The sequence below is a fragment of the Cnephaeus nilssonii genome, assembly GCF_951640355.1.
Source record: "Cnephaeus nilssonii genome assembly, chromosome: 11".
NCBI lineage: Eukaryota > Metazoa > Chordata > Mammalia > Chiroptera > Vespertilionidae > Cnephaeus > Cnephaeus nilssonii.
In genome coordinates this window covers 55301598-55327557 of record NC_137082.1, presented here as the reverse complement: position 1 = coordinate 55327557, position 25960 = coordinate 55301598, and the positions used below count along the sequence as shown (strand labels likewise).

Sequence of the window (25960 nt, the reverse complement as noted above, 5' to 3'; positions counted from 1 at the left end):
GGCTGATGCTCCATCCACTGAGCCAAACCAGGGCAAGAATTTGTTCTTTTTAAATGATTTATGTAGACACTGAGTTGTCATATCTTGAGACTTGACATGCCATTTATGTCATAATATATTTGAAACTTTTTCTTTTAACTGTAAACTTATTATTGAAAAATTTTGTATTAGATCTTACATCTCTTTACTATTAAGAATAGAATCTGACAATTTAAAGCTTATGGAATCCTTAGAATTTCCTTTCTAATGCAAGAACAACTCCCAAGATTAAGGTAACATAATAAATATAATTTCACATATCATTAAAATGAAAAAGAATAAAGAAAACCAAAACTACCTTAATTTTATAGATTCTTTATTGTTGTCATGATGAACATTTACCACATTCATCTGATTAATAAGGCTTTAGTCTCGGAATGCTTTTCTTTCTCATGTAGACTCTGTGTTCCTTTTTCCAAATTATTGGATTTGCCTTTTTGATAAAAAGTGTTCTTTTCTTGCATGACACCTTATTATTTCTAAAGGAGAATATAAAAGAAATACATATGTTTTTGCTGAGAGCATCCATTTCTCTTGCTACCAGAAACTTTCTTGCGATCCCAGGTTTTGGCACCAAAAAAAAAAAAAAAAAAAAAGAAACTCTTGTGTCTTGTGTCTTGCCTTCACAAGAAAAGGATAGAATCAACATAAACATTTTGGATCCCTCATTGTAGTGTTTCGTGATTATGAATCCTTGAAATCTTAGAGCTTGTTTTTGTTTAAAAATAATGCAGTTGCATGTTGTTGCTATAACTTTCTTTTTCCTTCGTCAACCCCCTCTGCAATTACAGGTGAGCAGAATGGCAACAGGAATCCTGGTGGGTTGCAGATTGGTGACCTGGTAAATATAGATCTTGACCTAGAAATTGTACAGTCTTTGCAGCATGGTCATGGAGGATGGACTGATGGCATGTTTGAGACTTTAACTACAACTGGAACTGTTTGTGGCATTGATGAAGATCATGACATTGTAGTACAGTATCCAAGTGGCAATAGGTTGGTGCTATTTCTTAATTTTCAGTAATGGCAAATAAAGCTAGAGAAAAGAGCCTTAAAGAAAGCAAATAATGTGATATAACCAAGGAGTCTTAAAAGGTAGTTCTCAGTAGGTAAAAATCCAGAATATGATAGTAAGGTGGAAGGGAATAAATGTCAAGAAGTGTTTGTGTGTCTCCTTCAGGGAGCAGAATATACAGTCTATTGTGTCATCATTAGGTCCAAGTATAGCAAAAAGTTTTGTGTTCACAGTGAGTCCATCTATCCTGAATGAGAAGGATAAAATTAATACTCTTCTGGCCCATATCTCCAGAGTTATATCTTGGTAACACAGCTTTCTCTGTCACAGATACATACACACATACTAATCCTTATCAGCAACATAGAGTTACATGCATTTTCTCATTTCTGTTCCTTTGCACATACTATTCCCTTCATGCAGAATAACCTTCCCTCCTTTATCCCCTCTTTCTCTGGATTAACTGGTTTGCATCATATAAATATTGAGCTTATATACTTGGGAATCTCTTCTCTCCTTCCGCTCTCCTTGGTGTACGCATACATTGTTTATCTGTTTAAGTCTCCTGTTATCTATTAAAATGATTATTTATTTGAACTCTAGGTAATGAGTTTCTTCGAGATGGGGCCTGTACCTTTTATGTATTTGCTCTTTAGGGGTCAAAATATGCCTAATTTACTTTATGTTTATGGCATTTTAAAGAAGAAGCAGTAAATTGAATAATTGTCCAACTTTATTGCTGACATGTACATAAAGAAACTGAGGTAATTTTTTTCTGCTTTTTAAATTTTTTTGTTTTTCAATTACAGTTTACATTCAGTATCTTTTGTATTAGTTTCAGGTGTACAGCATAGTGGTTAGACAATCATATACTTTACAAAGTGTTCCCCCAATACTTCCAGTACTCACCTGGAACCATACATAGTTATTACAATATTATTGACTATATTTCCTATGCTATATTATACATCCCTGTGACTATTTTGTAATTACCAATTGGTACTTCTTAATCCCTTTATCTTTTTCACCCAGTTCCTCCTGAGGTTCTTTAGGGAATTAAAAAAATTAACATTAAGTTGCTTACCAAAGTATAGAATTAGTTCTAATTGTATTCAGATTTGATACATGACTAGAGGCCCGGTGCATGAAATTCGTGCACTGGTGCGGTCCCTAGGCCTGGCTGGCCATCAAAGTGCTAGTGTCTGGTGTGGAAGGGCAGGTACCCCACATGCCCCCTTCTGCCTGAGTCATTGGGCCCCCTCCTGGCTCCCTCAGTGCCTGGGAGCCAGCCGGTGTCCCCCTCTCCCCCAACCGCTGCTGCTGGTTGCCATTTGTGGGGCGATCGGGCCCAGCTTGCATCCGCCTTGGCCTGGTGCCGCCTGCTCACCTGCTCCACCATCCTGCTGTGGTCCCACTCTTGTCGGGGCCCAACGGGGCCGGCAGCGCCTCCACTGCCGCCTGCTGCCAGCACCGTGTCGCCGACACCTTCCATGTTCTGTGCTGCACCCTGGTGGTCAGCACACATCATAGCGAGTGGTCGAACTCCTGGTCAAACTCCCTGTTGAGGGGACAATTTGTATATTAGGCTTTTATTATATAGGATCATGTCAAGAGATGTAGAAAAAGCATATGACAAAATCTAACACCCTTTTATGATAAAAACTAAATAAAGTAGGAACAGAAGGGAATTTCTAAAACCCACAGGTAATACCATACTCAATGGTGAAAGACTAAATGCTTTTCCCTTAAGATCAGGAACAAAACAAGCTTATCTGCTTTCCCCACTTCTATTCAGTATTGTCCTAGAGAGTCTAGCTGGGACAGTTAGGCAAGAAAAAGAAAAGGAAGAAGTAAGAAAGGAAGAAGTTAAATCATCTCTGTTTGCAGGTGACATGATCTTGTGTATAGAAAAATCCAAGGAACCTACAAACTATTAGAACTAATAAATGAATTCAGCAAAGTTGTAGGATTCAAGATTAATAGAGAAAAATAATTTGTATCTCTGTACACTAGCAATGAAGAGTCTGAAAATCAAATTAAGAAAACAATTCCATTTATAATAGCATCACAAAAAATAACATACTTAAGAATAAATTTAGCCTTAAAAGTATAAGACTTGTACACTAAAAACTCTAAAACATTGTTGAAGGAAATCAAAGAAGATGTAAATAACTGGAAAGACCTCTCCTGTTTATAGATTGGAAGATTTAATATTGTTTAGATCAGGGGTCCTCAAACTTTTTAAACAGGGGGCCAGTTCACTGTCCCTCAGACCGTTGGAAGGCCGGACTATAGTTTAAAAAAAACTATGAACGAATTCCTATGCACACTGCACATATCTTATTTTGAAGTAAAAAAACAAAATGGCAAAAACACCCGCATGTGGCCCCTGGGCCGTAGTTTGAGGACGCCTGGTTTAGATGGTATATTAGTTTCCTAGGGTTGCCATAACAAATTTCCACAAACTGGATGTCTTAAAACAACCAAAATTTATTCTTTCATAATTCTGGAGATAAGAAGTCCAAAATCAAGATGTTGGCAAGATTAGGGTCTTTTGGGGGCTCTAGGAGAATCTGTCCTTTGCTTTTCTTCTGTCTTCTAGTGGTTACTAGCAGTCCTTGGTATTCTTTGGCTTTTGTAGATGCAGCACTCATTTCTCTGCCTCTGTCTTCACTGGCCTTCTCCCCTGTGAGTCGATGTGTCACTGTGTTTTCACATGACCTTTTTTTCCTGGGTACAAATTTTATTTTCATATGCATTGAAATCAATCTCTAGTCAAGCTCAGACAGTCGTAGGGAGATCATTTGAGACTGAGAGCCACATAAATAATCCTTCAGTCCACTCTTTTATTTTTGTCAGGCCACCATATGTAGCTTAACCATCCATGAGGAAGGAACCCTGAGGAGACATAGAAGGAAATTAATTGAACTAATGAAATTCTAAAATCGTTTACATAGAAAATAATCAAAAGCTGTTTTCACATGACCTTCTTATAAGGCCATCAGTCGATGGATTTAGGAATTGCCCTAGTTTAGTATGACCTCATTTTAACTTTGATTACATCTGTAAAATCCTATTTCTAAATATGTTCACATTCAGGAAGTATCAGGGATTAGGATGTCAACATATCTTTTGTAGGGATATAATTCAACATGTAATAGGAGGCAGTATTCCCTAAACTAATCAACAGATTCAGTGCAATCCCTGTCAAAATCCTACTGCCCTTTTTAAAGAAATTGGCAGACTGATCCTAAAATTCATATGGAAATTCAAGGGTTCCAGAATAGCCAAAACAATTTGAAAGAGAAGGGCATCTTCTACTCACACTTTCTGATTTCAAAATTCACCACAAAGCTACAGTAATCAGTGTATTACTGACATAAGAATAGACATGTAGATTGATAGAATGGAATTGATAGTCCAGAAATAAGCCCTTATATTTAAGGTTATTTTTGACAAGTTGATTTTTGACAAGGATCCAACACAATCCAAAGGGGAAAGAATAGTCTATTCAACAAATGGTACTGACAATATATACTAATATCAAGTCATTATGTTGTATGCCTGAAACAAAGTGTTTAATGTTTATTACACTTTAATTTTTAAAAAGTAAAGCTCCAAAAAAAGAAAAAAAAAAAGAGTAAACAGTGCTGAGTCAACCAGATGGGTTCGATTCCCGGTCAAGGGCATGTACCTCAATCCCTGGCCCTGGTCTGGGTGCGAGGGAGGCAACTAATTGATGTGTGTGTGTCTTTCTTCCTCTCCTCCCTCCCTTGTTCTCTCTCAACATCAATGGAAAAATATCCTTGGGTTACACACACACACACACACACACACACACACACACACACACTGTTTAGAAATATTAGGTTAACACAAATTAGGATGATTACTTGAAGAATTCTTTCTTGGGCAATGGTGTTAACAGTAATAATGACATTTGAGTTTTAGAAAATAAATTGTTATTCTTTATTTATTCAACAAAAGTTTATTAAATACTAATTTATTAAATACTGTGTTAGGCCCTGTGATTAGTGGTAGGATTACAAACACATTTAAGACATGGACCTCTGCTTTGAAGGGGTTTTACTTTTAGTTTGGATAGACAAAACCAAAAATAAGCATTAATGTGTTGTAAGTAATTATGAGAGTGAGGATTCAGGGTATTCTGAAGGTACAGAAGAAGAGTGATCATTTCAGTTGGGCAAATCATAGAAAAACTTCAGAGAGAAAATTACATTGTGCATAAGTTTGAAAGATCAACTCGGTTTCACCAAGGCGGGGGAGCACTGTAGGCAGAGGGAACAACTTAAATAAATACTGCTGTGTTCAGGCACTATAATAGATCTAGTAAATTTTGGAATATTGTGTGAGAAAGGGGACTGTGATTGATAAAGCCACAAAGAAAGCTTTGTGTATCTGATTTTTATTCTTAACTGATCAGAGGCACTTCTTTCTCTTTATGGTTGTTTTACAAAGCAAAGTGTACATGGTTACAGAACTTTAGTAAATAGGTTTTTGTATGTTGTGACCACTCAGCATCTTTTATATAATTAGAGGCCCAATGCACGAAATTTGTGTAAGAGGCTCAGCCCTCACAGCCCTGGCTGCATCGGCCGGCCCTAGCAGTCCCGGCTTTGTCCGGAATGTTATCCGGAAGGACGTCCAGAAGGTCGTTCGGCTGTTTGGTCTAATTAGCATATTAGCTCTTTATTATATAGGATGACCATATTATAAAAGCTTATTTGACTAGGGAAACTTTTATTTATTTTAAAAAATATTTTTATTGATTTTAGAGAGGAATGGAGAGGGAGAGAGAGATAGAAACATCAATGATGAGAGAGAATCACTGATCGGCTGCCTCCTGAATGCTCCTACTGGGGATGGAGCTCGCAACCCTAGCATGTGCCCTTGACCAGAATTGAACTAGGGACCCTTCAGTCCCCAGGCTGATGCTCTATCCACTGAGCCAAACAGGCTAGGGTGACTAGGGAAACTTTTATCTTTGGAGTTGGACTAGGAGAAATATATATATTATGGTACAATTATTTGGTAGAATGTTAAGTAGTCAATAAATGGTGGTTATGAAAATGGTAGCAGCATAGAAAAATGCTTATGTATAGAAAAGAAGAAATCAGAACCCACATTTGTTTTGCTAAAGTGATTACAATCATGTACAATACCCATGCATGACAAATTAAAACTAAATACTATTTTTAGCCATGAGATTGGCAATGATATGGAGAAATGGTGGACTCTGTAGAGCAGTTTGGCTCTATTTATTAGAATTGTAAACAAATTGTTACAATTCTTCCAAGAATTTCTAATGAAATACTGACCCCATGTGCACAAGGATGTTCCTAAAGGGATGTTCTTTATAGTTTTGTTTGTAATACTGTAGTGAAAATTTGGAAATACTTTATTTAAAAAAAATTTTTTTTTATTGATTTCAGAGAGGGAGAGAGAGATAGAAAAATCAGTGATGAGAGTCATTGATTAGCTGCCTCCTGCACACCCAAAACTGGGGATCGAGCCCCCAGCCCAGGCACATGCCCTGACCGGGAATTTAGGTTGACGCTCAACCACTGAGCCACACCGGCTGGGTGGAAATACTTTATTTTTTTATTTATTTTTAATTTTTTAAAATATATTTTATTGATTTTTCACAGAGAGGAAGGGAGAGGGATAGAGAGCTAGAAACATCGATGAGAGAGAAACATCGACCAGCTGCCTTCTGCACACCCCCTACCGGGGATGTGCCCGAAACCAATGTACATGCCCCTGACCGGAATCGAACCTGGGACCCCTCAGTCCGCAGGCCGACGCTCTATCCACTGAGCCAAACCGGTTTCGGCAGGGTGGGTGGAAATACTTTAAATGATAATCAATAGAATGGTTAAGTAATTAGTGTTTATCCATGTTATAGAACATTCTGTAGCCATTAAACTGAAATAAGTAGTTCCATGTCTGTAAATCTTCCCAGATACATTCTCTGAGAAAAAAGAAGCCACAGAATTATATAATAATTCCATTTAAAGAAAACAATTCTCTTCCTACATTATAACTGTTACTCAGCATATTGATAGATCTGCACGGATACACAATGTAGTATTAACAGTGGCTTCTAGTGGAGTGGGGAATGGTGATCCAAGTGTGTGTGAAATGGAACTGTCATTTGTCAACAAAAATTACCATTCTCCGTTGTGGAAAGAGAAGAAACTTTATTCAGGTTTACAAACCTAGGAAATGCAACCTTTGGTGAAAACTGAAAGTACTATCTTTCATAGAGAAGGTTCCTCCCTGGTTTCTGTGAATTTTTATACAAATGAGGACTTGAAATTGCAGAGTTCTGATTAATCCAAATGGCATGGTCCTCATTGGTCATAATTGTTTATTCTGATTTGGTCATTATGGGGCAGTTCTGATTGGTCAGATAGAGCAAATGATACAGCTGCACAGTTCTAATTGGATGTGGCAGGTCTCAGTCCATTGGTCAAAAGATGATACTAGGAACTCCCTTGTAAGGATTGACTCAGAATTCAGAAACGGAACAGGAGGCTGGCAGCTCACTCTGTAGCTTTTCCCTCAAATGCAGAATATGTGAGAGGCCTCTGTCCACATGGCTGCTAGACTTGGGCCCAGTTAACCCCAAGGAGTCAGTCCTTCTTGGCAGATATGCTCCTTCTCAAGGTTCACATACTTCACATGTTTCTGAAAAGTTTTAATTTTTAAAAATGAGTGTGTATTATTTTTTTTAACAATTTTTAATATGCAAAGGGTAATCTACACAGAAGTATATCATATTTGGGTGGTGAGATTATGATGATTCTTTTCCTAAATTTGTATTTTAAAATTATAAAATGAAATACAAATAATTCAGGATGTAATTATAAAGGATGACTTTATTTTTTGATGTGTTATAAGGCTTTTCTCCCGGCAATACTTAATAAAAAATGTTATGTTAAAATTAAACTTAACTCATTTTGAGTTTTGGCTTTGATCCTTAGGTGGACCTTCAATCCTGCTGTTCTCACTAAAGCAAACATTGTCCGAAGTGGGGATGCTGCTCAAGGTGCAGAAGGAGGCACCTCACAGTTTCAAGTGGGTGATCTTGTACAAGTTTGTTATGATCTGGAAAGAATTAAGCTTCTGCAAAGAGGACATGGAGAATGGGCTGAAGCTATGCTCCCAGTAAGTATATATAAAATAGTTTTGGACTAGGAATTATATCATGCTTATGTAATTTTTAAAAGTACTTTAATTTTATAAACTAAATTAGCATAATCCTTTGAGAATTGTGTTCTTCATTGGCAGCTAGGCATAATTATGCCTTTTATTTTCTAAGTTATTCCAGTTAAATTAGCCAGGGAAGGTCCAAAAAGGGCTACAGTTAATATTTTTTGATAGAGTCATTAGTGGAGAATGTAATGTAGGGATAAGGTACTAATTGGGACTAAATACTATTATTTAAAATAAAAATATTAGTGAAGAAAGAGGGTACAGGGAAGAACACCTGAAAGACAAATTTCAATATTGTATATACTAGTGCTCCAATAAACAATATATATATTTTAAGTGAGGGAATATGGATATATATGGAAGGGTATTATTGTAAATGTAACCATTAGGACAATATAGCTTAATATAAAGTTTTAATACAAACTTTATATTTAAAAAAGAAAAACAATGGGAGGATTAACCATAAAGTTTAAAAAAAGTGTTTGTATATAAAAAAGGAATATGACACGGGACAGAGGTAGAAGAGAGACATCTTTGAATACGTCTTGTTTTATAGATTTGACTTGAAACTACATATTTTATATAATTATAAAACAAATTCAAAAATGAAACCCCTAGAAGTGGAAAATAAAATGGAACAAACCTAAATGTATTTTCTGTTGGCATAACCATATAAAAAGGAAATTCCAAATGATTTTCAAAAACAGTAGTTTGTCTTTATATCCTTATAGAAGGAATATACCCTACAGAATTACAAGGAAAAATAAATATTTTATTGTTGTCTTCTTTTGTGTTTGAGATTTTCCATAATGAACAGTTAAGGAGGAAAAAACAAAGAATGCAGCTACTCTCAGAGTTTGAGATCATGGTGGAAAATTCCAAGTGAAAATGTCTTACAAAAAGTTAAAATTGGTATGTGTTGTGGGGCAAGGAGAGAATTAAACAGGGCTAGAGAAGTATATTTTCAAATAAGATGATAATTGTCAGTTGGATTAAGTTTTCAAGGAAGAAGAGTAAAAAATGAATGAATAAGTTTTTGGAGAATGTACATATTTGGGGATCTGAAGAAGGAAAAGGAACCAGTGAGTGGAAGAAGGGGAGAAACAAAGATTAGACTGTCATCTAGAAATCAAGGGAATCGTTTCTCAAAATTGGGGTCAGATGCTGCAGAGAAGTCAAAAGAGAAAACAAGTCAAGGGCAATTTCTTCTCCGTGTTAGAAAGTAATCAGATATCATTACTATACTTCACCAATTTTCTAGTATTGTTATTTGCTACTAGAGGCCCGGTGCACGAAATTTGTGCACTTGGGTGGTCCCTCAGCCTGGTCTGTGCCCTATTGCAGTCCTGGAGCCCTCGGGGATTGTCCGACTGATGGACATCCTTAGAAGCCAGCTGTGAGCCCGGCTTCTGGCTGAGTGGTGCTCCCCCTGTGGGAGCACACTGACCACCAGGGGGCAGCTCCTGTGTTGAGCGTCTTCCCCCTAGTGGTCAGTATGTGTCATAGCAACCGGTCGTTCTGCCGTTCGGTCGATTTGCATATTAGCCTTTTATTATATAGGATTCTATTATGTTTAAGAGAATGAATTTTGGAACTAAGTTTGAAATGGGGCTAATGCTAGCACTTAACTTTCAGGATTATAGTGGTAGGTGGGTCAGTACATATAGAGCTCTTAGAACAGTGATTTCCAACTGGTGTGCTGCGAAAGGCACACCAGAGTGATGCAAGAATTTTTGAAACATATAATACCTGACTATTTAGTCAGGGACACTGACTTCTTTTCTTTTAGACTGTCAAATAAAAAAATGACGACAGCCAACACAACAGTAGCTGTCCGTGTGAATGCCCTGTCTTGAAAGTAGTCAGATATTATTACTATACTTTACCAATTTTCTAGTATTGTTATTTGCTATTATGTTATGTTTAAGAGAATGGATTTTGGAACTAAGTTTGAAATGGGGCTAATGCTAGCACTTAACTTTCAGGGTCATACATATAGGTCTATAACAGAGTTGCTTTTTATTGGTCATGGCACATAAGGTTGCGTCTGATTGGTTAATGCTTGGTAACAGAAATCCTTATATACAAGTATAGACACCTGATTCTTAAAAACGTCACTTTGGAGCAAAAAAGATAAGTAATTACTATTATATTTGTAAATCAATCAAAATTATACCTTTGTTTTTGGCAGATCAACAAAAAATATACAGTTTTGGCTCTGGCTCGTTTGACTCAGTGGTTGGAGTGTGGGCCTGCAGACCAAAGGGTTGCAGGTTCAATCCCTGCCCTGGTTGGGCCACGTTTGGGAGACAACTAATAGATGTGTCTCTCTCACATCAATGTTTCTCTCTCTTCCCTTCCACTCTTTAAAAATCAATGGGAAAAATATCCTCAGATGAGGATTAACCAACTAAACAAACAAATAAATAAAATACTGTTTTGGGTGTGCCACAGAATTTTAGTAATTAGTTTATGTGTGCCATGACATGAAAAAGGTTGCAAATTGCTATCTTAGCGCATTAGAACAGCATTTGCCACATGGTAACTGCTGTTGCTGATTGTGTTCTACACCTAATTGCCCTTTCCCCCCCATATTTAATAGGCATGTTATTTCTACACACTTAAGTTTTTGAATCGGGAATGATTCAAAAAAGGATTTAAACATAGATGTAAACTTTGAGTCCATTTAAATTTAAATATATATTTTTAGAAATCAGACTTTATATTTTTAGTCTTAGATTGATGATGGATTGTGTACTACTTGAGCTCTAAGTTCTCAAGATTTATCTTATGGGTTAAAAAAGAAGGGTTAAATAAAAAGCAAAATTTTGTGGACTTTTATAAATAAGATAGATTCATGATTTATTTTTTTATATTTTTGTGGAAGTATAGTAGTTTTATTTTATTAAAATATTTTTAAAAGTTAATCTTTAAAGTTTGTAATTAATGAATAACCCATTTGAGTATGGTTATTCTTTAAAAGTTTTCCTTTAGGAACAAAATAAAATAAGTTATTTAAACATGTAAAACCTGGTGTTTGATTTTTATGTTATATACTGTGGACTTGGAAACATTAATCTAATTTTTTTAAAAGACTTTAGGTAAAGTTGGCCGAGTACAACAGATTTATTCAGACAGCGATTTAAAGGTGGAAGTTTGTGGCACATCCTGGACATATAATCCAGCAGCAGTTTCCAAGGTGGCATCTGCAGGATCAGCCATTAGCAATGCATCTGGTGGTATGTTTCTTTAAAAGTAATATGATTTACATTAGAACCTTTGCTAATTTTGTAGTTCTCATATACCACTAATGTTGTGTTCTTGGTTTTCTCTCAGATCACATAACTTTGCTTGATTGTTAACTGCCTTTTAAACTTTTTATAATCCTCCCCACCGCCCCCCCCCCCTACAATGAACAACCTATGTTCTGGCTGAGGTATGCACTGGAAAAGTTCCATAAATATGTGTTCTATCTTAGATATATTGAGTGCTTCTCCACATCAAATCTAAGATATCTAAAATTCAACATTCTTCTCTTTAGTCAGAACTTTTGTTTTCTGCCAAAGAACCATCACTTTCTTAGACTGTTTTATTTTCCTTTCGTTGTCAACATGATTGCTAGCAGATGGCTTTCTTTCTGGATATTTTTACATCTCAGCCATATTTTTTCTCTTAGTATTCAATAAGAGTTACTATACATTCTACAATGAGTAGAAAACCATGTTGAGATGTGAATATGCTGGATGCTTGGGTAGACTCAAGCTTAGCCTTTCATTTCTATGCTCCAGCTTTATGTACACAGACTCAGTTCATTCTACAACAAATTATAAGTTACTGAGATATATTGTTGTCATCCAGAAAAGAAGGTAGAAACATAACAGTAAAATAAATATTAAGAAAGTAAAGGAAAACATAGAGTGACTTCCAATTTTATTTTGTACTGCTTTCTACTTCCTCTGCTTCTGTCTCTTATTTCCTGCTGTAATTTGCTAGTGTGCTTACAGTTTAAATCAGGTGGTGTTTATTTTTACCTTGAGGTTAGATGGTATCACAACAGGCTGACTACATACAAATTAAAAGAGTGAAGGATGGTTAACATCCTTCTCTCAAGCAATGTGAACTTGGTGGTCCTCTGCCCCATTGTGTGATTTCGTTGCTTTCCAATAAGAAGATCCAAGAATTAAGGAGTAGAACTGAGTAGGTTTTGTACTGATTAATGCTATTTAGAAAAAATACGTTAGGAAAGGGTCTGTAAATCCCTAGTTCTTTCTCATTTTAGTCTAATCAATGGGCACCTTTGAAATATGTTGTTAACACTTAGATGTCCATTTTCAATTGAAAATTGGTTTATCTCTAAAATATTTCCCCTGATGTTATAGAGATTACATTTCTTTTGAGTCATAATCATTGATCTGTTGATTTATTCTAAGATCTGTAGCATTGGACTCGGAGACTCACTGTGCTGGTATGCTTAAGACCTCAAAGGAAGTTTGTATCATTATGGTAGTCCTGTTGTGATGTGTTCATTTCTAATATCTTTGGTATGACTTCCACATCTTGAATTATTATTATAACACTGCTTTTTCTGAAATTGTAACTTGAAAGACATTGGAATTGGAAAACACTTGGAATACTTATGGGCTCAAATTTAATGCATATATATATATATATATATACACACACACATATATATATTAAGTATATATATATTTATATGTTAGTAATTGTAACTTGCATGGGTAATATCTGTAGCATAATAGAAAAATAACATTATAGAAATAATAAAAAAGAAAAAGTATATATTATAGGAATATGGTTAATGCTTGTTTGTTAGTAGTTAAAATTTGAGATTCTCCTGTATTAGCAGCTTTATTTGATGCTTTACAGAAAGACTCTCTCAACTCTTGAAGAAATTATTTGAAACCCAAGAATCTGGTGACCTCAATGAAGAATTAGTTAAGGCTGCTGCCAATGGAGATGTTGCTAAAGTGGAAGATTTGCTAAAAAGACCAGATGTGGATGTGAGCATTTAAAAAATTATTTTGAAGGATACAGTAAAATAGAATAGTATAATGAACCTTATACTTCAACAGTTATTTAGATTTTGCCACATTACTTCAATATTTATTAAGACTTTGCCACATGCGCTTTAGTCCTTGTTTTTCTGAGATATTTTAAAGAAGACACCAGCCATCATTTTTCAGTGTGCATTTCTAAAAGTTATTGGAATTTTCTTACTTTAACACTGTGGCCTTTATTTTATGATGGACAAAATTTATATTTAGGTTTTTAAATGATTAGTGTCCTTTTGGGAAATTGAGTAAATTTTTCTCATGTAAATATCATCATGTGTTTTAAATATATTTTAGTAAATATTATAAGCAATTTTCTATCGTTTTTAAAATATTTAAACTTTTTACCCTTTCTTTCCTGTGAATCTTGACTATTTCATAGTTTGTAAGGCAGATGACTTAGAGGTCATGCACTTTGTAAATCTTAATAGTTTATGTTGTAATCTTACTGTTCATATAAGCCTTATTTTAAATGGGTTATTTTGGTTCTTACTTAGTCATCCTTTGGCTTTGCCATTGCTGCCATGCTGGCTCCAATATGATATTTAGTGCCGACCAAGATTGTAAGTGGAGTGGCAGTCGCTGTGTTTATGATGTCTTTCGTTGCCACATCTTTGTATGTAAATATGCTAGACAATTTGAAGATGATCAGATCTATAATTGTAAGGTATAAATATCTTATTCCTATGAACTCACATAGCATGTTAGGCTTATTTGAGAGAGCAATTGCAATAGCACAACAAAGTGGTTTTTTGATTGGTTGTGAGATATATCACAAATAATTTGTTACTGATTGGAAAGTATCAATGTTTTTGTGTTTGAAATATAGAGTCAGACTTCTTTCATATTCAATCAAGCAGATTTACATTTTATATTTAATTTTTAAAATTTACTGATTGATATCTTAGGTATTTTTTAACGGTGTCATACATTCTAAAAATTTAAGGGAAAAATAGTTCAAGATTTGTTATGAAAAATGGCATCTCCTTCTCAACCTTATTTTCTCATTCTTCCAGAGTCAACTATTTTTACCTCTTTAACTTCTTCCAAACAATCTTTTCATGTCAGAGGCCATTCCTCAGATGTCTGGTGTTCCTTGGTTGTCCATTTATCTATAAGAGTGATCAGTAAAAGGCCTGTGTGTGTGTGTGTGTGTGTGTGTGTGTGTGTGTATGTATGTATGTGTGTTTGTTGACTCTGGTTTTCACTATCGAGTGATCCGGACATTTCCTTGGATTATTCTTGGGTATTGGTCTTTAGGTCTTTTCTCTTGGGCTGGTCTGACTCCCCAGAAAGATCTCCAGTTCTGCTGGTTATAAACCTGGATACCAACCTTATGAATATTGATTAAGGGAAGAGGGCCTGGGTTCTTAGGATTTGGCCTGTAAATATTTACATAAAATTTCTGTTTTTAGTGTTTTGCCCCATCCTTAACAGTGGCCAGGGACACTTACCCTTTCTGGAGAATAAACTTTCAGGTCTCTGTTAGTGTGAGGGTGGAGCAGCTGTGCAGAGGTGGGGAATCCAGGGATCTAAATGATTTTTAAAAAGACTGTCAACTGATGCTTTTGTGTTTAACATCTACTACCATATTATCCCCATATTCAGAGGTCATCAACTTTGAGCCTTTTGGGCTTCCTTGGAAAAAGGGTTGCTACCTTTTTCATATTTTTTCATAGCTATTTTTCATAGCAGGTTTAGGTCTGCTTTTCAGCTTCCTGTATATGTGTGAGTGTGTGTGGTTTCTGTTTTGCTAGTTCTAATTATCTTTGTAGATTGAAGCTTAAAAGAAAATAAAACTTTACTCTTGTTTTCGTATGATGCCATAAATAATGAAATACAACCCATCATTTAATGAAAAAACATGTTCTAGTATACTGTTGGTGGTAATGCAGACTGGTATAGCCATACTGAAAACAAAAAATTAAAAATGGAACTGCTGTTTGACCCAGCGATCCCACTTCCAGGAATCTATCTTAAGAATCTCGAAACACCATTCAGAAAGAATATATTCACCTCATATATTCATAGCTGCACAATTTACAATAGCTAAGATCTGGAAACATCCCAAATGCCCAACAGTAGATGAGTGGATAAAAAAGCTGTGGTACATTTACACAGTGGAATACTATACAGCTATGAAAAAGGAATGCTTACCCTTGGAGACAGTATGGAGGGACCTGGAGAATGTTATGTTAAGTCCATGGTCGGCAAACTGCGGCTCGCAAGCCACATGTGGCTCTTTGGCCCCTTGAGTGTGGCTCTTCCACAAAATACCACGGCCTGGGCGAGTATATTTTGAAGAAGTGGCGTTAGAAGAAGTTTAAGTTTAAAAAATTTGGATCTCAAAAGAAATTTCAATCGTTGTACTGTTGATATTTGACTCTGTTGACTAATGAGTTTGCCGACCACTGTGCTAAGTGAAATAAGCCAGTCAGAGAAAGACAAATATCACGTGATCTCACTTATCGGTGGAATCTAATGAACAAAATATATTGACAAACAAAAAAATAGGGCCAGACACATTGAAGCATGGAACAGACTGATGAATCTCAGAAGGAGGAGAGGTGGGGTGAGAAGAGATAAACCAAAGAATTACATGCATATGTGCATAACTCATGGACACAGACGATAGAGTGGTGAAGGCCTGGGGTAGGGTGGGAACTGGGTAGAAGGGGATAATGGGGGAAAAATAGGGGACATTTGTGATACTTTCAACAATAAAGATAAAAAAACAAGGATATACTTTATTAAAAGGTTTATTGAGGTACAGTTGTTTTGTACCATGAATAAAAGTATAAGGATATACTTTTTTTAAAAATTGGTTTTTAGAGAGAGAGGAGCGGGAAGGGAAAGAGAGAAACATGGATCAGCTGTCTCCTGCACACCCTCTACCAGGGATTAAGACTGAAACCCAGGCATATTCCCTGACCTGGAAAGGAACCAGCAACCTTTCAGTGCATGAGACAGTGCCCAACCTACTGAGCCACACTGGCCAGAGCAAAATATACTTTTAAAATCTTAAATACTGAAAAAATTTTCCAGCTTTTACTAATGGGACTTTTTTTCTCTTTAGCTTTTCTGTTTGTTTGTTTTTTATAGCACCCTCCTCTTGATTTAGAGGAACATCTATAATTGAAGTTTCCCTCCCCAAAGTTTTCTTTCCATTCTGGAATGTAAAGTTTTTAAAAATTATAGTTGACATACAATATTATATTAGTTTCAGGTGTACAACATAGTGATTTTTTTTTTTTTACAACATAGTGATTAAAAAAAAAATGTTTTGCGCGGCTGGTGTGGCTCAGTGATTGAGTGTTGACCTATGAACCAGGAAGTCATGGTTCGATTTCCAGTCAGGGCACATGCTGGGGTTGCCATCTATGTTGTTGCAGATGGTAATATCTCATTCCGTTTTTTTATGGTTGAGTCACAATTGAATACTAGAGGCCCAGTGCATGAAACTTGTGCACTGGTAGGGTCCCTAGTGGCTGTCGGCTGCCGGCCAGGTACTCTCTCTCTTCCCCCGGCTGCCTGCTGTCACCAGGGTCTCCCTCCCTTCTCCCGGTCGCCTGCCACCACCGGCCAGGGCCTCCCTCCCTTCCCCCAGCCGGCCCTGCCTCCGGTTGAACTCCCGGACAATTCCCGGTCTAGGGGACAATTTGCATTCTACACTTTTATTATATAGGATGTGTGCCATTTCATTATCCATTCATCTGTTGATAGATACTCCATATCTTGTCTATTGTAAATAATGCTGCAGTGAACATAAAGTAGCATATGTTTTTTGATTTAGTATTTTGAGTTTCTACAGATGAATACCAGGAAGTGGAATTGCTGAGTCCTTTGTTGTCTCTTGTTATAGTCTTTGTTTTAGAGTCTATTTTGTCTGGTTTAAGTATTGCTACTACAGCTTTTTGTTGTTGTTTTGTTTCCATTTTCATGAAATATCTTTTTCTATTCCTTTGTTTTAGTCTGTGTGGGTCTTTCAATCTGAAATGAGTCTCTTCTAGACAGCATATATATGGGTCTTGTTTTGTTATCCATTAAGCCACGATATGTTTTTTGATTGGAGCATTTAATCCATTTGCATTTAAAGTAGTTATTGATAAATATGTATTTGTTACTACTGTATTCATATTTTTAATCTTTTTTCTTCTTCTTCTTAAAGAAGACCCTTTAACATTTCTTGTACTGGTCTGGTGGTAATTAACTCCTTTAGCTTTTTCTTATCTGGGAAGATCTTTATGTGTTCTTTGATTCTAAATAATAAGTTTGGGGTAGTGTAAATTATTTTCATAGAATCATACAATGTACCAAATTTGAACCTATACTATATGTATATATTGGCTCTTTCTGATTTGTAACATTCTATCCTTTTTTATTTATTTAGGTAAATGGACAATGTGCTGGCCACACTGCTATGCAAGCTGCTAGTCAGAATGGACATGTTGATATTTTGAAGTTACTTTTGAAACAAAATGTGGATGTAGAAGCAGAGGTAATTAAACTAAGCTTGAACAATATTTTCAGTAAAAATCTCCTAGAAATGGTATTTACTTTTGTATTATTAGATGAATTATTTTCATTCTTGAAATTTAATATTTACCTAAGACTTTTCTGATTGAAGAGAAAAATTTGACAAAAGAGAACTTGAAGCATTTCTTGGTTTTCTGTGATCCCTCAGTATTCTTGGCAATAGCCCCAACTGCTGTTGGAAGCCCAGTTGGGTTCACCCAAGAATTATACTGGGGAAGTTGAGGGCAGGGGAATATAAATCAGGTGGGTCAAGATTTTTTCTGATTTGTGACACTCAGAGGCCTCTGTTATGTTTTTTTTTCCTCATAAGGGAACCAGTATATTAGAATTTGTTTAGTCTTGTTTAGCTCGGCCTGCACCCTCTCTCAGTCCGGGAGCCCTCAGGGGATGTCTGAAGTTGGCAGTCAGACATCCTTAGCGCTGCCCTGCAGGTGGGAGAGGCTCCTGCCACCACCGCTGTGCTCGCCAGCCGTGAGCCCGGCTTCTGGCTGAGCGGCACTCCCCCGGTGAGAGCGCACTGACGCTCCTGCATTGAGCGTCAGCCCCCTGGTGGTCAGTGTGCATCATAGCGACTGGTCGTTCAGTCGATTTGCATATTAGCCTTTTATTATATAGGAAGCCTAAGCGACCGTTATGACCGGTCGACCAGTCGCTATGATGCGCACTGACCACCAGGGGGCAGACGCTCAATGCAGGAGCTGCCCCTGGTGGTCAGTGTGCTCCCACAGCTAACCTCCCATGGCTAGCTAACCTCCCATGGCTAGCTAACTTTCCATGGTCCCTCCCCCGGCTGGCCAGCCCCCATCAGCCCTTATCAGGGCTGGCCACCCTCCATCAGCCCTTATCAGGGCTGGCTGGCCACCCTCCCACAGTCCCTCCCCCCAATGGGCCCTGATTCCCGGCCAGGCCAAGGAACCCCATCCATGCACGAATTCGTGCACTGGGCCTCTAGTATCCTACATAATAAAAAGGTAATATGTAAATTATCATCACTCCGCCACGCCCACGATTAGGCCAGCAGGAGGCGCAGGGGGCGGGACTCGGGGTGGCTGGGTTGGTGATTGGGCCGGCAGGACGCTGAGCTCGCATTGCCAGCGGCGGCACGAGCTCAGCGTCTGTGCCATGGCTGTGCTGCGGCGCAGAAGGGGCCTCTGGGGCAGCGAGCCGGGCGTTTGGAGGCCCCGGCTGATGAGGCAGTGTGGGTGGGCGGGCGGCATGGCTCCCGGGGAAGGAGTCTGGCGGCAGTTGGGCCGCAGGAGCGCACGGTGGTGTCCGCAGAGGACACGGGTTTCCATGCAGCCCGGGCCGGCCGAGGGAGGGCTCATGAGGGAGCCGGAAGGCAGAGGAGGCTGCGGCGGCCCCAGCCTTCCTGGGCGGGAGGCGAAGGCAAGACCCTGGCCTGGGCTCTGGCTGCTGGAGGACCACGCCCCCGCCCTGCCTCGCCCTAGGGGCCCAGGGACTTCGGAGCTGCCGGCCATACCGGGTCCTGACCAGCGGACAGACAGCCTACACGTGCATGATTAAATCATGCACTGGGCCTCTAGTATATATATATATATATATATATATATATATATATATATATATATATATATATATATATATATATATTAGGGTTTTTTGTTGTTTTTTTTACATAAATTGACGGGACCTGCATAAAAGTGTTGCAATAGCAGTTTTCTAATAACCATAAATACATGATACACTTCATAAATAGTTCATGTTTTTTAGTCAGTGAGTGTTAGTGGATTGATTTTCTCCTTTTTAATGGAAGGAGTAACACCAGGTAGACTTTAAAAATGTAACAGAAAAGAAATCCAGGTTGGAGGTTAGTAAGCTCTTAAATCTAAGATTCTAAAATATTGAAATATGTTACTAGAAAAGTTAGTGATACACATAAATAAAAACAATTTTTTTGTAAAATCATTTTTCTTTTTTTCTGGGATGTTTAAATATAATGCTGCTCAGAGGCTCAAGTGTTAAATCTTTTGTGTGGTGCCTGCCAGTTCTTTTATGCTCAAAGTAGATAACAAAAACTCCTAACCTGGTTTAGCTGGAATATTAGTAAGGTAGAAGTACTCCTGAGTTACGGTTTGCTACCTTTTGAGAATGGTTGTTAAATCTTTGTGAACTTCTATATCAGCTGTTTTACTTTTGATATCTGCTTGAGAAAAATAGCAAAAACCAAAAACTATTTCAAATTCAACTGTGTTGAATGAACTGTTCATTTGTTTTAAATGTATTTAATCGCAATAGGACTCTTCTGTGTTAACTTTGGAAAGTAGTTAAACGAATCCCAAGTAATGTATTTTCAAACCACTTGCAAAAATTATAGACCACCAGGGGTCTAGGACCATCAGCTGGGAATTCCTGGAGAAAGTCTTAAAGCTTACTTCCTTCTGGGTGTTAAAATTTGAGCTGGAATATGGACTAAAGATAGAACCCTTATAATATCCTTTTTCATCTGCATCTATCAGTGTAATGAGACTTGTTTTTTGGTGTGTGTGTGTGTGTGTGTGTAACTGTGTAATATTTATAATGCATGATAGGCATTTTTTCCCCTTTAAAAAGTTGTTCTTATATTTGAAAAAAATGTAAACAATTCTCTGACTCTCATCTCCTCCAATTATAAAAGGTGAGGCATACCTACTGGATTCCTCTGAAATAGTTTTAGAATTTTGGATGTATGAAATTATGCTGGTTTGTGTTTCATTTTTGTCTTTTGTAGTGGTATTTAATAATTTTTTTCTCTTCTTAAATACACAGAAAAGTGTATGCTCACCAGCTAAAGATAACCAATGTTAATATGTTGATATATTTCTCCCCTTAAAACTAATTGAAATCACACTGTTTGGCATCCTTTCTTCTTTTTAAAATCACTCAACTGAAGTTAGTGTAATTTTTATGTCCTTTAAAAGTCTTTGTAAAATTTTTAAATGGAAAAAAGTTTATGTATTATGTTATGTATCAGTATTTTCCTAATATTGGCTTATCATCATGACTGATAAATTAGGGTAATGAAGAATTGAACTACTTCTGATATAACTATCGGTCCATTATATGTCTGATATAATATACATGGATAAGCAAAAGTAGGTTTACAGTTGTAATACAAGTAATACAGTATTAAATAATGGTACAAGAATATACTTTGTGTATTGCATACTCACAACTGTAAACCTACTTTTGCCCACCCCTGTATGGATCCAGAATTCGTCATTTATTTTTGAAGTTAGTCACTAGTCAGGTGAATTTCTGCTTCTTTTGTTGGCTCCATTTAATGTTTTTTTCTCTCTCACATCAATTTGGTTCTTAATGAATTATAGCTTCAAGTTTTATTTTTCTAAAATATTCATTAATTCAGATTTTAATGCTGCTGTTTAGGACAAAGATGGAGATAGAGCCGTTCACCATGCAGCTTTTGGAGATGAAGGTGCTGTTATAGAAGTATTACATCGAGGCAGTGCTGACTTGAATGCTCGCAACAAACGCCGACAGACACCACTTCATATTGCTGTCAATAAAGGTCATCTTCAAGTTGTAAAGACTTTATTGGACTTTGGTTGTCATCCCAGTCTTCAGGTAAAACCTTTAACAAAATATATTCTATAGATAGTGCTAGGATCCTATTAAAGGGAAGTACTAGCTTCAGTGGTCAGCATTTCTATGTTACAATTCTTTTTTATATGATCAGTTATAGTAAGTGATACCAAAGGTATAGAATGTAATAAAATTGGCAGCTCTTACTTCTTAGAAAAGCCTTTTTCAGGAAGTGTCAAGTAGATCTGTCTTACATTGAGGGTTGGGGATAGGGATTTCATGCAAAAGTATTCCTTTTTGACTTGAATTGACTTAATTTTATTGATCATGACATTGGGCTTCAGCAACTTAAAGAAGTGTAATAGGTTGCATTTCCTAATAGTTACTTCATAGCTATCTAAATTATTTTAGTTCTAGCCTTATGTAATTTAAGAGTCTTGGTGTAGTCATTAGTCCAGTCTTAGAAGATTTTCTGTTTTGGGAAATACATAGGTTTTTAAAGTTTATTTATTATAGTAGGACCTACTTTTTTTAAGCAAGGGTCACCTACGAAATGATTATTCCCTTTCAAAATTTCAGCAACCAGATGAATTAATTTGGATTGGTCTTAGAAAAGCAATGTAGAAGAGGAGTAACGGGACTGAGGGTTTGACGAGAATCGAAAGTATCAGAGATTCTGTTCAGCTAGACGATTATTACAGACTAGTTTTTCTGAGATACAGGGTGGCAGGATTAGAAGATGGGGGAGGCGTTGTGAGGTATGGTATTAATCTGTTGAAGGAGTGTGTAATTTATACCTGCTGACTTTTTGTGTGTGTCTGATATGGGAGGCAAAGTTATTAGGTGAGAGTGAGTGGGGAGTGGTCAGTATAGAAAGGGTAATTGAAATAGCTACTGTGGGGAGCAAGAGACAGGACAGGTCAGAGCCTGTAGAAGCGTATTCCTGTCAAGGTAAGAGCCCATCTCAAGTTGGAGACCATGAATTTTTAGTGCCATAGGAGGATGAAAGGTGGATTGTTGGACTGAATTTGTATTGGGAATTTCTTATGTGGGTGGATGAATATATGCCTAGGATTGGCACACTTTTTCTGTGAAAGGCCAGGTAAGCCCTGGCTATTGTGGCTCAGCTCAGTTGCTTAGGCATTGTCCCATGCACCAAGAGGTTGCTATTTGATTCGTAGTCAGGGCACATGCCCCAGTTGTGGGCTTGATCCCCAGTAGGTAGGCTTGCAGGAAGCAGCTGATTGATGTTACTCTCTCATATTGATGTTTCTCTCGCTCCCTCTCCCTTCCTCTCTCTCTAAAAATCAATAGAAAATATATATTTTAAAAAAGGCCAGGTAATATTTTTGGCTTTCATATGATTTCTATTATAATTATCCAGTGCTGCCATTGTAGCACCAAAGTAGCCATCCTATATAATAAAAGCCTAGTCCTATATAATAAAAGCCTAGGTGGCCGAAACCGGTTTGGTTCAGTGGATAGAGCGTCGGTCTGTGGACTGAAGGGTCCCAGGTTTGATTCCAGTCAAGGGCATGTACATTGGTTGAGGGCATGTCCCTGGTGGGGGGTGTGCAGGAGGCAGCTGGTTGGTGTTTCTCTCTCATCGATGTTTCTAGCTCTCTATCTCTCTCCCTTCCTCTCTGTGAAAAATCAATAAAATATATTTAAAAAAAAAAAAAGCCTAGGTGGCATCGCGCGACATCACAAGATGGCTGCCACAAGATGGTTGCCACAAGATGAACGGCAGGGGAGGGCAGTTGTGGGTGATCAGGCCAGCAGGGGAAGGCAGTTGTGGGCGATCAGGCCGGGAGGGGAGGGCAGTTGGGGGCAACCAGGCCTGCAGGGGAGGGCAGTTGGGTGTGACCAGGCTGGCAGGGGAGGGCAGTTAGGGGTGACCAGGCTGGCAGGGGAGGGCAGTTGGGGGCGAGATCAGGCCTGCAGGGGAGGGCAGTTGGGGGCGAGATTGGCCGGCAGGGGAGAGCAGTTGGGGGCGAGATTAGGCCTGCAGGGGAGGGCAGTTGGGAGTGAGATGAGCCCAGCAGGGGAGGGCAGTTGGGGGTGACCAGGCTTGCAGGGGAGCAGTTAGTCGTCAATCAGGCTGGCAGGGGAGCAGTTAGGGGGCGATCAGGCTGGCAGGCAGAAGTGCTTAGGGGCAATCAGGCAGGCAGGCAGGTGAGTGGTTAGGAGCCAGCAGTCCTGGATTGTGAGAGGGATGTCTGACTGCCTGTGGGATTGGGCCTAAACCGGCAGTTGGATATCCCCCAAGGAGTCCCAGATTGGAGAGGGTGCAGGCTGGGCTGAGGGACACTACCCCTCTCATCCCCCCCACCATTCATGAATTTCATGCACCGGGCCTCTAGTAGATAATACATAAATGCATGTGTGTGGCTATGTAAATAAAATTATAAAAATAGGGGCAGCCTAGATTTGGCAACTGTGGTAACTATATATGGCTTTACTGAAAATAGTATTTATGAAACTATGAAATGAATGAAGGCTAAATTACCCATTTACACAGATGACTGATAATGAATAAAAATTTATTGCTACATTGGTTGATTAATGAAGGAAGTAATCAACTTGAAAAAAACAACATAGACTGAGACTGCCAAATTTTCTTTTACATTTGTTTTCACTTTGAGTTAACTACTCTCTTTCCTGCCCTTTGAAAATGTTTAGAGTAATGATTCTCAACAGTGACTACACAATATATTACAATATATTCACCTGGGGAACTCGGAAAAACTACTAATGCCTGAGTCCCAACCCGAGATTCTAGGTTAGTTGATCTGAAGAACAGCCTGGATTACAGGATTTATTTATTTATTTATTTTATTACAGGATTTTAAGAGCTTCCCAACAGATTCTAAAGTACAGCCAGGGTTGAGAACCACTGACTTTTAATTAATTGCTATGGGCCCTGAGATTGGTGTAGGTTTGGTATGGAGTTTCAGGGTACAGCAGTTAATGGTAGGAAACTGGTATAGCAAGCCATTTTAAACGAATGAATTTTTTGGCCACTTTTCCATCTCATTTATTTTTGTTATTTACTTAATTATTTTGAGGGTATTTAATTTCTTTGATTTTTTTTTTAAAGCTACAGCATGTTTATTGTGTTTGCCATTTAGATTGAGTATAAGTTTATTCACTATAATGCTATTTCTTGCCTACATTTATTAAATTTAACACATAGTATGCTTTATTGATGGTTGTTGGATATGGGTTCTGTTTTTGTTTCTTTGTTTAGTAGTTCATTATAAGTATTAATAATTACATGTGAGAATGATTGAAAAAGAACTAATGAAAATCTTTTTAAATTAAAAAAAAAAGGATTCTGAAGGTGATACTCCTCTTCACGATGCAATAAGTAAGAAACGTGATGATATCCTGGCAGTCCTTCTGGAAGCTGGAGCAGATGTTACCATTACAAACAATAATGGATTTAACGCCCTACATCATGCTGCACTAAGAGGAAATCCCAGGTAAAACTGTTACCTTTCACCATTTTATATGCAGTTTAAAAATATTTTTCTGTTGCTCATTCTCTTTTTCTGATACTGATAAGAAAATAATTTTTGATTATTTTAGTATTTTAAATCATTTTAAGGTCTGTGGAAATTGTCTTCACTAGATTAATTTTATAATGATTTTTTGTGTTATTAAACTAATGAAGTATGAAATGTCAAAATATATATTCAATATGGATATAGAGGATCAGGAATACTCACTTAAATTGTAAAGTTTTAATTAGGATGCAGTGCATTTTGAGATTTATGTTTCTTTAAGACCATTCTTAGGGTGTCCTCTAAACCCCATGTTAATCCATTGCATAGTAATTATTTTTTTAAACTTGTGGCTAAATAACTATTAAGTTTACCTAATTGCTTATTAATAATATAATTCTTTATATAAATTTCTAATATAGATGTTCTGAAACCATAGTTATAATTATAGGTGGTCTACTGAAAAAAAAATGGTTTGCTGGTTAAAGTTTGAGAAAGACTTTTGGAAAGTCACAGAATTCATAAAATGTGGACAAAGTCCCACAGAAAAACAAAATGTTTAACTTTGCTTTAACCTAGAATATTTTTCAGAGAGAGAGAGGAAAGAAAAGGGAGAGAGAAACATTCATCGGCTGCCTCCTGCACACCCCCTACGGGGGAATTAATCAAACCGGTTACCTTTTGGTGCATGGGACCAAGCTCAACCAACTCAACCACACTGGCCAGGGTAACCTAGAATTTTCATGAATGAATTTTTGGCAACAGCTTTACCTGAAAATCATTTTATTTGTTTTATTTATTTTATCTTATTAAATCCTCACCTAATGATGTGTTTTACTGATTTTAGAGAGAGGGGAAGAGAGAGAGAGAAAGGAAGATAAACTTTGATATATGAGAGAAACATCGATCAGTTGCTTCCCATATGTACCCTCACGGGGGATCAAACCTGCAACCTAAGTATGTGCCCGGACTGGGAATCAAACTGGCAACCTTTTGGTGCCGGGATGATGTTC

The 25960-nt window shown here is 37.5% G+C and overlaps 1 protein-coding gene across 1 annotated transcript in view; it reads left to right on the top strand.

The window, feature by feature from the left end:
• The window catches only part of MIB1 (MIB E3 ubiquitin protein ligase 1), a 116616-nt gene that overhangs the window by 39718 nt on the left and 50938 nt on the right, over positions 1-25960 (top strand). Inside the window, exons 6-12 of the mRNA XM_079784530.1 lie at positions 831-1035; positions 8062-8245; positions 11388-11532; positions 13181-13314; positions 17756-17863; positions 21286-21483; positions 24775-24926. Of these exons, the coding sequence (XP_079640656.1) occupies positions 831-1035; positions 8062-8245; positions 11388-11532; positions 13181-13314; positions 17756-17863; positions 21286-21483; positions 24775-24926 (1126 nt within the window). The remainder of the gene's footprint in view (positions 1-830; positions 1036-8061; positions 8246-11387; positions 11533-13180; positions 13315-17755; positions 17864-21285; positions 21484-24774; positions 24927-25960) is intronic.